Genomic DNA, 14,456 nt, shown 5'->3' on the forward strand with positions numbered 1-14,456 from the left:
AAGCCCCAAACAAAGCAAAAAATGTACTAAGCTACGAAAGGAACCAAAGCAGGAAATGTGCGACTACGCTAAAACACTAACCGGTCAGATCCCCAAGCACCTGAGTATTCTAAGAAACCAATTTTTCCTAATAGCTGAAAATCTATCCTTGTAAGTACCAAGTATTTTTTTTTTCTAATTTTAACTCTCTTGGACAGATATTTTTATTTTTATATACGACCTTGCCTTCTTAAGCAAGAATATCAAAGAAAATTTTAACTCTATTTTAAGATTCAGGGTCATTGTGAAATCCATTCATAACTGTATTATAGGACTTTGAGATCTTCAGAGAATATTATAAGTAAGGAACAACAACAGTTTTATGTGGTTCAAGGAAAGTATATGTGGATAAAACTGGGTAATTAGGTAAAACAGTATAGTCTGGAGTCAGGCCAAGGAGTTTGAATTTTATCTCAAAGAGTAAGCACTCATCCTGTCCTTTTGGTGGGTAAATAACATAAACAGGTCTGTTTTCCGAAGATCATAAATGAATAAATGAGAGAAAAGACTAGAACCCAGTAAGAAGCTCCATTTAGACATAACAGGCCAAGCAGAAGGCAGAGGCTGCCTGACCTAGGGTGGCAGTGATGGCAAGGATGGAGAGAAAAATATAAAATATAGCTGGAAGACCAATTTGGTGAACTACGGGTGGAAAACGGAGGGGATATAAAGGGTCAAAGATGACACTGGCTTCCAGCTACGTAGATATAACTAAGACTGGGAAAACAGTAAAAGAACCTCATTTCCAAGGAAAAAGATAATGAGCGAGATTTGGGTTTTAAGGTCTAGCCTCGTGAACTCAGTAACCTAGGCTTTATTTAAGCAAGTCAAGTTAAATTTCTACTAAATTTCACCCTCAGTGAAGAAAAATAACACACATCCAATTTATTTGTGAAGATTAAATAACACAGTAAAAGCACTTTGGAAAGAACCAGTCTAGTATAAGAAATGACTATTCCTCTTTTTTTTTTTATTCCTGGCAAAACTACCACTAAGTACAAGCTTCATGGGATACCTTCATTTCCCTATCACAAATCTTTCCAATCACCCTAAAATAATTCACATTCAAGCCACCAACAGCTTCTTCTTGGACATTTCTGTTCCACTGTACTGGTTGTTTTATTTTACCACTGTGTTTCACCTCTGCCTTGACATTCTTTACAGCATGTTTTAGGAAAACTACAATAAGGATATTAATTCTGAAAGTTTCTTTTCCATTAACACAGTTTTCATCTCTATGTGTTTATTCTACTCTACCTTGTCTAGCTTACTTGCTACTACCCCAATCCTACTTCAAATCTGCACTACATACTTCAATAGCCTCATAAGCCTCCAACTTTTTCCAAAAAGTTAAAAAAATAATTCACCCCACTACACCCCCCCCTCCTCCCCCCAAAAAAAATCCTCCTGGCTGTGAAGGTCTGACTCATCTGGACAAAAGGGAGAATCACTGAGGTAAATGTGTTTTCCTCTTTGTATTAAGCCTCAAGAGAGAAAAGGGTTGTAGAAAGTTGGAACATCATACTCTCTCCCTCCCAAAAGAACCTCCAAAGCTGACTCAGACTTTGTAAAGAAAATTAGAAGTTTTACAAAGAATAAGAAAGCGTGGGTAGGAAAAAAGGAAGAAAACTCAAAATACAGAAAACTAGATGACTACAACACACAACCCACCAGAGTTGGTTACATGTTTCATGGCCTGTATCTACCATCATGCCCTTCAAGAGTAACTGCCCACCAGAAAAATTCCTGTTTAGATGAAGGATGGATACCAGACACCCCGATGGCAAAAGGAAATCAGAAAACATCCATATGTCGTCAGAGGTGAATCAATCAGATAATCCCTCAAAGGAGCTTTTACTAAAGTTTTCCAAGTGTGGTCCCCAGCGGAGCAGCATCAGCATCCACATCACAAGCAAGGGAACTTGTGGGAAATGCAAATGATTTGGCCCTATTCTAGGAATAGGGCCTAGCGATCAGGTGATTGTGATACACCCTAACGCTTGCCTATTATTAAGATCCTCTGAGCCTCCTCAAATCCCGGTTTATTAAGTATACCATGGAGCTTGCGCTTGGATTAATGTGAGATTTCCCTGTATCCTTGAATACCTAGAATAGTGCCTGACACAGAATGCCTGACTCAATAAATGTTTGTTGAATGAATGAGTGAATGGCCTTAAAATAAACTTTACCCCTTACTAAACTACTGTTAATGGAATTGTTTCTTGTAACCAAAGAATCTTAATTAGGCAATGTGCATGGGGAGTGGGGGCAGGCTACACACAAGATGGCCAAAGTCATTTGGAGCTAGTACATGGGGACTTAGAGAGAGCCAGAACACTGTTTTGAGAAGAAGAAGCTAAGAAACATACCCTGTCCAAAAGAAAAAGTGAAGGAATTTCAAGGGGCAAAATTGAGAATTTAATAACAGGGTCAAGGAAATTGCAGCTGTAAGGAACTGTGATTTGACCTTGTACAGGCTCTGAGGCCAAAATAGAAAACTGCCATGCTTTTTCAAGAACCTAGGAAGTTAATAAATAAAGACTTTGACCTCTGTCTCAATGAGGAGTGAAAAAGTCTATGTATCTAATGATTTACCTGATCTGTATGTAATTTGTACCTTAAGATTCCACCACACCATGGAAATAATTTATACCTTTAAACTCTGCTGTAGCTGACAGATCACGGACATAACCATCAAAAATAAGAGTGGCCAGACTAAATTCTGAGAGCTCTCCGAAGCAGAATTCTACCCTCTTCCCTATCCCTGTTGATACTCTGAATATTGACAGCAGAAATCTACTCCCAAAAAGGCAAAAGAATAAAACAAAACTAAATGAAACTTTTGGGGGCCCAGGGACAGGGGGCTGTCTCTACTGTCAAACCCCTGAACTCCAATTCTCTGTATGTCACAAAAGGATTCTTCTTTCTCAAATACTGTATTAATAACATTATATGTCCATCAACAGATGAATGGATAAAGAAGATGTGGCACGTATATACAATGGAATATTACTCAGCCATAAACAGGAACGAAACTGAGTTATTTGTAGTGAGGTGGATGGACCTAGAGATTGTCATACAGAGTGAAGTAAGTCAGAAAGAGAAAACCAAATACCGTATGCTAACACATATATATGGAATCTAAAAAAAAAAAAAGGTCAGAAGAACCTAGGGGCAAGACAGGAATAAAGATGCAGACTACTAGAGAATGGACTTGAGGATACGGGGAGGGGAAGGGTAAGCTGGGACAAAGTGAGAGAGTGGCATGGACATATATACACTACCAAACGTAAAATAGATAGCTAGTGGGAAGCAGCCGCATAGCACAGGGAGATCAGCTCGGTGCTTTGTGACCACCTAGAGGGGTGGGATAGGGAGGGTGGGAGGGAGGGAGATGCAAGAGGGAAGAGATATGGGAACATATGTATATGTATAACTGATTCACTTTGTTATAAAGCAAAAACTAACACACCATTGTAAAGCAATTATACTCTAATAAAGATGTTAAAAAATATATATATTATAGTCCCTCAGAGGCCTCCTAATGAGTCCACCTTCCAATTGTCTCATAAATCATATTTAAATTACTAACCATGGTCTTTTTTTAAGGGGGGGTGTTATTCCACCTCTCTATTTCCCACCAAACCCCCACTTATGCCCTCTACTGCATTAAGTAACTCTATCACCCATAAGATGCATCACCCTCACGCAGGCTACATGAGGGCAGGGACTCGTATCCCCAGTGCTTAGAACCATGTCAGGCACAAAATGAACAGTAGCGTATGTGTTAATTGACTGACCCCCACTCCCACTCCTAATCCCAGTTTTGTTTTGCTTTTTTAATCTCTTTATTAATCTCAGTCTATCCTTCCTCAGAAAAGCTCACCTCTTCCAAAAAGCCTCTCCTGACTGGCTCCAAAGAGCTTCAACTGAAAGAAAACCATCTTGCTTCTGTTAATACTTATGTACAACTATCACTGGTTATGTTTCAATCACCTATGTTTTATTCTTATTTATCTTCCGTTTTCGATAAGATACTCAAGGGCTAAAAGCAAGCCCCTACTGAAGTAGTAAACCTGCCAACGCTGTGCGCAGGGTGAATGCAATGTTCTCTCTCATGATCCATTGCTCAACTTGCTAATTAGACACAACACAGCCACTTCACCTGCAGCAGGCAGTAGTGGCAGCAGCACGGAGGAGCAGAAGGGAGCAGAGAGGAAGGGATTTGGAAGAGAAAGAGACCACATCTAGATGAGACTATGGGAAAGGAGGGGGGAGGGTAGCAGGACCCAGAAAGTCTCACTCACTCTTTCCTTGGGACCATCATAATCCCTCCCACAAGGCACTTATATCAAGTTATAAGTCCACTGGCTATCCTTCAGGACATTTTCCTGCTATTACCACAACTCTATTTCATCTTAAATATGATGAAGTTTTAAACAAAATCAAATACTGACGGCACAAGCATAAATTATTAAATGAGGCAAATCATTTGGGGAAGATAAGTGTTTATAAATTACTTACCACCCCCCTTCCCCAAAGAAGGGGTAGGGGAAGGCAGACCAAAAAAAAAAAGAGAGAGAGAACTAGCACAAAGCAACTCTAAAAGGACAGCTCTGGCTCTAGGATGTGATGGATCTATACTCCCCACCTTTCCCACCATCTTCACTCCAACTTTCTGGCCATCTGCTGCTACTGCTGAAGGGCGGTAGGAATGTAGAATCTGAGCTAATTCCTTCAACCTGCAAGGCAATTTATTTTAATTACCCAAATAATAAAACACTATTCGCTGATATGCTTTAAGACTTCTGTCAAACCCTGGAGTTGATTTTTTGTTTAAAGATCAACTTCTACAGGAAAACATGATGTCAAAGAACCTCACTTGTCAACACTAGATCAAAGTTATAAAAGTTCCATACAAAACAGAAGTTGAAAGGAGGAAGTCGACAGCTTTCTCCTCAACAGTCCTTATCCCCATCTATAATTGTCTTCAGCTTCATGTAACACAAAACTACCAGCGCTAAGGCAGCAAAAACATCCCTCCCCTGTTTTTTCAAACAAGTCTTCATTGGCTCCCTCTTCCGTTTAAAAGTTCCATGGCTAGTTTAAGTTATGACAACTCAAGCAGTTCTATTTCTACATTTCCTAATTAACAAACTTACCAGAAAAATGATTTTTAACCAAACCCAGAAAGAGGTTAGCAGAGAGTAATTCATGATTAGGCTACAGAAACAAAAGGAACATTCCGCAGAGGCAAACTACCCAGTTTCCCCATTTAGTGCTGCAACTCCAGGAATCTAATGATCCTTCATTTTTTCAAAAATGAAAATGACAGTAAAATTCCCTAGTGTTGACAGCAGGTGATTTTTAACTTCACTGCTGCCTGACAGGCACCTACAGGCTTTACCTGGCCTCAATCTGTCCAGTTTGGAACTGCCAATTAGTCACTTCTCAAAAGCAAATCTCAGTGTAAGTCATTTAAAAAAAGTGCTTTTCAAAGCGTAAGATACAATGAATTAGTCAAACTCAGGACGTTAGAACAAAATAAAACTTGGGTGCCCAATCCAGGCTGCAACTGTCAAAGCCAAGTGACAAAAGAACATCGTTCCGGAGCAAAGAAAGGATCAAATTCTCAAAACAGCTGTGATACATATAGTGCTCCTCTTACATACAAATACTCTTAAATACCGCAGCAATTGAACAGGTGTCTTCATTGGTAAGCTTAGCCTTTCTCAACTGAGGTTCCACAGGACAAAATTAAGCACTAATGCCCTAAGGCACAGGTTGGCAAACCTTTTCTGTAAATATTTTAGGCTTTTCAGACCACATGGTCTCTGTCACTATTCAATTCTGCCATTGGAGCTTGAAAGCAGCTGCCAACAGTTAAGTAAATGAATGAGGTAACTGTTCCAATGAAACTTTATGGACACTGAAATTTGAATTTCACATAATATTCACAGAATTATTCTCTTCTGCAATGATTTTAAAACATAAAGGGCTTCCCTGGTGGCGCAGTGGTTGAGAATCTGCCTGCCAATGCAGGGGACACGGGTTCGAGCCCTGGTCTGGGAAGATCCCACATGCCGCAGAGCAACTAGGCCTGTGAGCCACAACTACTGAGCCTGCGCGTCTGGAGCCTGTGCTCCGCAACAAGAGAGGCCGCGATAGTGAGAGGCCCGCGCACCGCGATGAAGAGTGGCCCCCACTTGCCACAACTAGAGAAAGCCCTCGTAAAAAAAAAAAAAAAAAAAAAAGGAAAAAAAACATAAAGCGATTCTTATAAAAAATTTCTTAGTTCTTTGGCTAGATTTAGTGCTGAGCAATAGTTTGTCAACCTACTCCCTAAGCCATCCTTTGTATTAATAGATTAACTTCTCTCTTATGCATGCAGAATGATACTAATTACACACCATACTACAGAGAATTGAGAAATAGTCACTCAAATCATTTTTTGCGTGTCTATAGTGCTCTGATTGTCTAATAGAATAATACTCTGTCTAGTATGAAGCTAACTGATGAGATTTTGTTAGCACTTGTTAACTTGGGCAAATAACTTTACACAAGTTAAAAGTTACTCTTCTTAAAGTCTCAAAATATAAAAAGGAACTTTCACATTCAGTATATTGCCGATGGATAACAGAAATCAAACTGTTGTAAATTAAATCTCTGGTTAATATATTGCTAGAAATAATAAAGAAATTCTTTTAGTAAAGCCCAGAATTCAATTATCATCTTTCAATCCATTTTGTATCTTCAGATCCTGTTGCTTCTTAAAGCAGAACCTACCTGAATAAAAATCACAAGCATAAATTACAGGATTGTCTCAGACAATTAAGTAACTAGATTTGAGTTCTAGCTCCACCTCTTTCTAGATGAGTGAGCTTGAGCAAGTTCCATACTCTCTTTACTCATCTGTTAAGGAGAGGAAATATCTGCAACCCTCCAAGAGAAGTCAAAAGTATACAATTAAACTTAGGCAGAACAGTTTGTATAGTGCTATAGAAATATCAGTTGCCATTATTAGGTGCTCAGTAACTTTCTTCATATTATCATCTTCTACTTTTTTATAACACTCCAGTGTTAGTTTCTGCTAAGCCTCAGGTTTAGTGGAATACTGTGCACCTAGTAGTACATTTCATTCAACACATAAAATTTAAGCAAAGCATAAGCAATAAGCAATAAAGATGACTGAGATGGTCTCAGCACTCCAACAGTTTAGAATGAACGCAAACACGTATACATGATAAGTCAGTGCTGTAAGAGGAACAAATGAAAACCAACATGAATACTGTGGAATGAGAAAAAGTTTCACAGGTAATTAATAAGGGCCTGGGTATATGATGGGAGAGATACTGTAACAGAGGGAACTGCAAAAGCACAGATACAGAGGGGTAAGAGAACACGCCACACACCCCAGAATACAGGGCAGTTCAAGTTCTAAAACAAATTACAAAAGGAGAATTTCATTTTTAAAATCCAACCAGGAAAAGAAAAACCTTCCCATTAAGTCTCCAAAAGGTAAACATCTTGAAGGATAAGCAAGGGGGCTCATTTTAAGCCAGAGTTGGAAAAATTATGAACCATGCTAGCTTCAACCCACTTCATCATCATTTCCCAAAGCACTTTACAATGTCTAAGAAGATACGTTTAGGGCTTCCCTGGTGGCGCAGTGGTTGAGAATCTGCCTGCCAATGCAGGGGACACGGGTTCGAGCCCTGGTCTGGGAAGATCCCACATGCCGCGGAGCAACTAGGCCCGTGAGCCACAACTACTGAGCCTGTGCGTCTGGAGCTTGCGCTCCGCAACAAGAGAGGCCGCGATAGTGAGAGGCCCGCACACCGTGATGAAGAGTGGCCCCCGCTTGCCGCAACTAGAGAAAGCCCTCGCACAGAAAAAAAAACGAAGACCCAACACAGCCAAAAATAAATAAATAAATAAATAAAAATAAAGGAATTCCTTTAAAAAAAAAAAAGAATGTGAAGATTTAAAAAAAAAAAAATCCTATTTAAAAAATTAAAAAGGAGATACGTTTAGAGGGGACTGAGTTACAGGAAAGGGATGTCTGGCCTAGCAAGTCTCTGAGGAAGTGGGGACTGGCATACCTGTCTCCCTTGATGACACATGCAATATATCAACCTGCTTCAAAAACCATTTTCTTAAATTCTGCAAGTTATCACCGTTCTCAGTAAGAAAAAGCAATACAGCAATTCTTAAAAGAATAAGTTACGTACGTTTCCTCGAGGGGAGTGGGGTCTAGGAAATCTTACGTTCTTCCTCTAGAGTTTATTTTCTTACTTACATCATTAAAAACCTTTCCCGTAAACAAATTTTATTCATGTTTTCTACCCCTTTACCACAAACAACAAAATTAATTTACCTTGGAACTGTGCCTAAGCATGGTAAATTTTAACCCAGAAGACTAATGAGTAATAAGAAGGGTGTTCTGTAATTATTACCTCTCCCTCTCAAGACTGCCACTGCATCAGCCACGCCACCAGTAGAAGATTAAAGATGGCCCCCAACTCTCTGCTGGGCCTCTGATTGAGAGATGCAGTCCAATCCCCATCCCCGCTCCCGCCCCCTTGAATCTGGGCAGGTAACTGCTTTGACCATTACAATATGGAAGAAGTGATGCTACACCAGTTTCCAGATGAGCCTGTCAACTGTGAGAAATAATAATAAATTGCTTTTTTAAGGCCCTAAATTTTAGAGTAGTTTGCTAAGAAGCACCAGATAACTGGAACAGTCACCATATCTCAGCTCCAGCTTTCAGGGCTTTCACCACACCACAACCAAAATACTGTTTCACTTATAAAAGGAAACAAAAACTCAGAAGTTACAACGTATTGGATAGGTTTCTAACAGAATATGCTGTCAACTCTCAGAGCATAAAAAAGACAACCAAAGTGTCCTAATTCCTCCTAAGAAATGCAAAATGACCTAACATCAGTCAAGTTCCTCTGAAAGCTTATAAAAATCAAACTCCTTGAGTATACCCAAGTGATGCATTGATTCTTTACACCAAAGAAAACCCTCTGGTCTGGAAGGTTAGATACCAGGAAGTAGTCATCTCCGGAAAGTAGTATTTAAAAAGGAAGTGGGGCCTTTTTCACAATGGGTTTGCCGCCAGGACACAGGTGTCGTGAAAACCACCGCTAAACCTAAGCAAAAATGGGAAAGGAGAAGACCCACATCAACATCATTGTCATCGGACACGTAGATTCAGGAAAGTCTACCACTACTGGCCATCTGATCTACAAATGTGGTGGGATCTACAGGAGAACCACTGAAAAGTTCGAGAAGGAGGCTGCCAAGATGGGAAAGGGCTCCTTCAAGTATGCCTGGGTCTTGGACAAACTGAAAGCTGAACGCGAGTGTATCTCCCTAAGGAAATTCGAGACCAGCAAGTACTATGTGAACATCATTGATGCCCCAGGACACAGAGACTTCATCAAAAACATGATTACAGGCACATCCCAGGCTGACTGTGCTGTCCTGATTGTTGCTGCTGGTGTTGGTGAATCTGAAGCAGGTATTTCCAAGAATGGGCAGACCCGTGAGCATGCCCTTCTGGCCTACACTCTGGGTGTGAAACTAATTGTTAACAAAATGGATTCCACTGAGCCACCCTACAGCCAGAAGAGATACGAGGAAACTGTTAAGGAAGTCAGCACCTACATTAAGAAAATTGGCTACAACCCCGACACAATAGCATTTGTGCCAATTTCTGGCTGGAATGGTGACAACATGCTGGAGCCAAGTGCTAACATGCCGTGGTTCAAGGGATGGAAAGTCACCTGTAAAGATGGCAATGCCAGTGGAACCACAATGCTTGAAACTCTGGATTGCATCCTGCCACCAACTTGCCCAAGTTGCCCATGAGACAGACGGTTGCTGTGAGTGTCATCAAAGCAGTGGACAAGAAGGCAGCTGGAGCTGGCAAGGTCACCAAGTCTGCCCAGAAAGCTCAGAAGGCTAAATGAATATTATCCCCAATACCTGCCACCCCAGTCTTAATCAGTGGTGGAAGAACGGTCTCAGAACTGTTTGTCTCAATTGGCCATTTAAGTTTAATAGCAAGAGACTGGTTAATGATAACAATGCATCGTAAAACCTTCAGAAGGAAAGGAGAATGTTTTGTGGACCATTTGTTTTGTGCGTGGCAGTTTTATTAGTTTTTAAAATCAGTACTTTTTAATGGAAACAACTTGACCAAAACTCTGTCACAGAATTTGAGACCCATTAACAAAGTTTAATGAGAAAAATTAAAAAAGGAAGTGGGTAAGAAACAACTTTCATTTTACACTATATACAACCTGAATTGCTTAAAATAACCACGTAATACTTTTAAATTTTTAAAAAGATATTTCCTTTGGAAAAAAAACCAAACCATTGTAGTCCTAACAACTTTTAAATGCCTTTTTGGTGCACTAAGATGATGGCAAATGCCATTCTTAGCTATGCTTTCACAGAATGAAAGATGGTGTCAGCCCCCAAATAGATACCTATTTTTAACAATGAGTAGACCCTGGGCTCTAACTTATTTCTCTTTCTCATCCCACCAGCCACATTCTCCTGCACAGTATGGCACTTCCAGTTAGCACAGTGCCCAGCAAAGGGAGGAGGACTGTGAAAGTGGAAACTGCTTTGACTTCCTTCTTTCAAGCTTTGACAGGTACTAGGTAAAAGGAGAACAGTTTCAGAACTTCCCCCCATGCCTCCAGCAACTCTGTGCTAGGCCTCCTTGCAAACCATTTCCCATGGTGTTCTCCTCCTGAGGCCTCTGCCATACTCCCAAACCCAAAAAAATTAGCAACACGGCTGGATGCATATGAAAAAGATTGGCAAAAAGTCAAACCAGAAAGATGAGGGGCTGAAAAAAAACGAAAATAGTTCCTCCCCTGAATATCTTTAAGTTTTCATAAACTATCCACATCTCTAACCTATTCTCTTTAGACCAATTCCTTGCTCCTAAGAAATTCCATCAGGAAACAGATACAGGAAAGATGAAATTCAGAACATTTTGCTCTGCTTCTGGTTATTAATGTCAAGTAAAGAACCAAGGCGGAAAGTAAATAACCACAAGAAAATTTACAAGTTTTTGAAATTATCACAGGTTTTGTTAGGTTCTTCTCTGACGTATCATTAAGCGTTGAGGACTCACTGTTAGCTATAAGCACTTGCAAGCGCCCTTCCCAACCCTCAGTTTATCAGCAGATTCCCTAAAAGGATAGAAACAAAGGTTCAGCAAGTTCCAACTAGCAATATTTCTTCCAAAACATCATTTATTAGAGTCTTATGATCTCAGATTCAAGTTATTCCACTTACTAAACCCTAATATTCCAATTTAGTTTCTCTCAGAGGAAAATACACAATACACAAATCAAGATGAAATATGAACTGATAAATGAGTTCTATAAAAACTTGATAAACAAAGAATAATATAAGTACGGTTTAGCAAATTTAGATGTTAAAAAAAGATTAGTCAAAAATGACCAAAGGATCACCCATGCTAAATGTATTAATAATACAGAGCAACTTGAAGAGCAAGAGATTGAGGAGAGGGAATCATGTAGTGTTATTTTTAAAGCAGTATAACACGTGCAAAGTTAAGAGATAATCTTATTACACCCAGCATTAGTTAGACATCTATTAACTTTTGGGATATGTTCCAATCTTTTTTTTGTTTTGTTTTGTTTTAAGAAACTACAAGGATCCATACTGATGGTAGAAAAATTATCAGAGCTTTGTGTTAAAGAAACATGGGATGTCTGATCCAGAGAAGAAAAGGAAAAGAGGTCTCGTTTACCAAAGATTGTTGGATATATTAAAGGTTTTTTTAATGAGAAAAATGCCAAGTAACTGCAAAACAGGCTCAAATGTCAAGTCATTAGGCAAACATGGTCTCTGAACAAGAATACAGTGGACCACAAAGTTCCCAAAACAAAACTCTCATATTAGCTCTCAGTGTTGCCTTTGGCTTCAGGGATACAGGCAGGATTTTACAAAACTGGACCACAAGTGAGGACAGGCACACTTTTGTTTAAAAAGCAAATCACCTTACTAGTCAGTAGACAGTGGGCTAAAGGCACTAAGATTTAAAAAAAATCATCCCCTAGTAGAAATCAACACATAATGGATCAGATGGTTTTGCAACTGGGGTGCGCAAAGGGCTAGGGTATCTCACAAACCGTATCTAAAATCAAATCAAGGCAACTAGAAAAAACAAGGCTGGAATACAAAGTTACCTAAGAAAATTACAATCAATTCTAGCCCATTTCCTGATGTCAGGTAAGAATGCTTGCTGATAAGTGACTTTTGTAGTTATAATTTAAAAAGCAAATTAGGGTATCTATAAACAGGAGAAGAGAGAAACAAAATAGTGGTATATTCACACAATAGAAACTATTAAAAAGTACACAATAAAAAGGAACAAACTACTGATATACCCAAGACTGATGAATATCAAAAACATTACACTGAGTCAAGGAAGCCTTACAAAGAGTACATACATACCCTGTGATTCTATTTACATGACTTCCAAATCAGGCAAAACTGATCTACAGTAGGAAAAAAATTTTTCCCAGGGAGGGAAGAACAGGGAGCAGAATGACTGGAAAGAAACATGAGGGAACTTTTCACAGTGAGAGTACAATATAATAAATATAGTATATACAGTATGATGTATATCTTGATAGAGGTTTGGGTTACACAGAGAAGTACATGTGTCAAAACTCATCAAACAGTATACTTAAGATTTTTCTGTTTTCCACTCAAAAATGTACTTCAAATTTTTTAAAAAGTTAAAAAGTTAATAATATGCATGTTGAAATATTTGGGAGTAAATGTACCGATGTCCGCAATTTACTTGGAAAATAAAAAAATAAGACAGCGGAGTAGAAAGCAAATAAAGCAAAATATTACAGAATCTGGGTGGTAGGTAAACAGGTGTACAATTTGTGTACAAGTCTTTAATTTTTGTTTTTCATGATAAATAATTATTTCATGATAAAATGTTAGGGAAAAAAAGAAAATTAGATATTAGAAAAACAGTCTCTTTCCATTAAGCTATTACTCAAAGAATTAAGGCTCATTTGGAGCCTCTTCTTTGGAATAGGGACTATCATTACCCACCTTCATTACTGGAGTAAAATATTTACTCAAGACCATCCAGTTCCCTCTGTGCTGATTCTTCTATCACCCAACAAACTTCTAACCAATTACTGTTCCTCAAGTATCCTGAATTCACAAAAGGGATGCTCTGGACTGAGGCAAACATATAAAAGCATTATAGTCACAGATGAAGTACAGCCTAAAAAGCTTTTAATCAACTGGTTCCGTGCTTTATTAATGTAATTAATCTTCCTCTTATCTCTGGTTTTTCTAATCAACTGGTCTCTTCCAAGTCTGGTTAGCATAATTACCTCCCCAAAAGTCTTAGGAAACCTTCAATATAAGTTTCTAGTTTGGGAAGCAAAGGACCAGGCCATAGACAGCAATGTCTCAAAAACAGACGCCAAGACTTGCCTGTTGGCGCAGTGGTTAAGAATCCGCCTGCCAATACAGGGGACACGGGTTCGATCCCTGGTCCAGGAAGATCCCACATGCCACAGAGCAACTAAGCCTGTGTGCCACAACTACTCAGCCTGTGCTCTAGAGCCCGCAAGCCACAACTACTGAGCCCGTGTGCTGCAACTACTGAAGCCGACGCACCTAGAGCCCATGCTCCGCAACAAGAGAAGCCACCACAATGAGAAGCCTGCGCACCTCAATGAAGAGTAGCCTGCACTCGCCGCAACTAAAGAAAGCCCACGCGCAGCAACAAAGACCCAACGCAGCCAAAAATAAATTAATTTTTTTTAAAAAGTAAGTGTAAATTTGTAATTTAAAGGAAAAAATTTTTTAAAAAAAAGCAACACCAGCCCTGTGAAGGTAACCATGCCTGAAACAAACAGTTGGTTTTCTCACCTGTAAAATTCCGATATCTGTCCTGCCCAAAACAGGCTTGTGAGGATAAATAAGATAACATACATGAAAGCATTTTAAAAATAAAGTTCTACACAAGTGTTATATATTATTATGATTCCATGATGTTACTAACAACTTCTCAAAACCACCTGTGTTGCTGGACAAATAAGGAAAGAATTATTTAAACAGATTATTACCATAAAGGAATAAGGTCACTTAAGAGAACTTTCCAGTACAAACACCTGACCCACAGTGATTAGTGTTGACTCACAGATATCTCTATGAGTCAAGAACTACTACCCCCCATTTACAACAGGTCTTTTGGTCTCACCCACATTCAAGTACACAAAGTAATAGGGGAGACAGACACTGTAGAGTTTAATGGCTTATTGGCATTATTCTGGGAGTGCTACTAAATACCTCCTGCAAATCCAAGGTTCACAACACTA

At 39.2% G+C, this 14,456-nt stretch overlaps 2 protein-coding genes across 2 annotated transcripts in view; one reads left to right on the plus strand and one right to left on the minus strand.

Moving 5' to 3' along the window:
* Window positions 1-14,456, minus strand: part of ZFAND3 (zinc finger AN1-type containing 3) — a 332,576-nt gene that overhangs the window by 290,951 nt on the left and 27,169 nt on the right. The gene's annotated exons all lie outside the window — the stretch shown is intronic.
* Window positions 9,169-9,921, plus strand: LOC133094892 (putative elongation factor 1-alpha-like 3). Its single transcript, XM_061195638.1, has one exon. The coding sequence runs from the start codon at window positions 9,211-9,213 to the stop codon at window positions 9,919-9,921; it is 711 nt and encodes a 236-aa protein (XP_061051621.1). The 5' UTR covers window positions 9,169-9,210.

Source organism: Eubalaena glacialis, chromosome 7, assembly GCF_028564815.1.
Source record: "Eubalaena glacialis isolate mEubGla1 chromosome 7, mEubGla1.1.hap2.+ XY, whole genome shotgun sequence".
NCBI lineage: Eukaryota > Metazoa > Chordata > Mammalia > Artiodactyla > Balaenidae > Eubalaena > Eubalaena glacialis.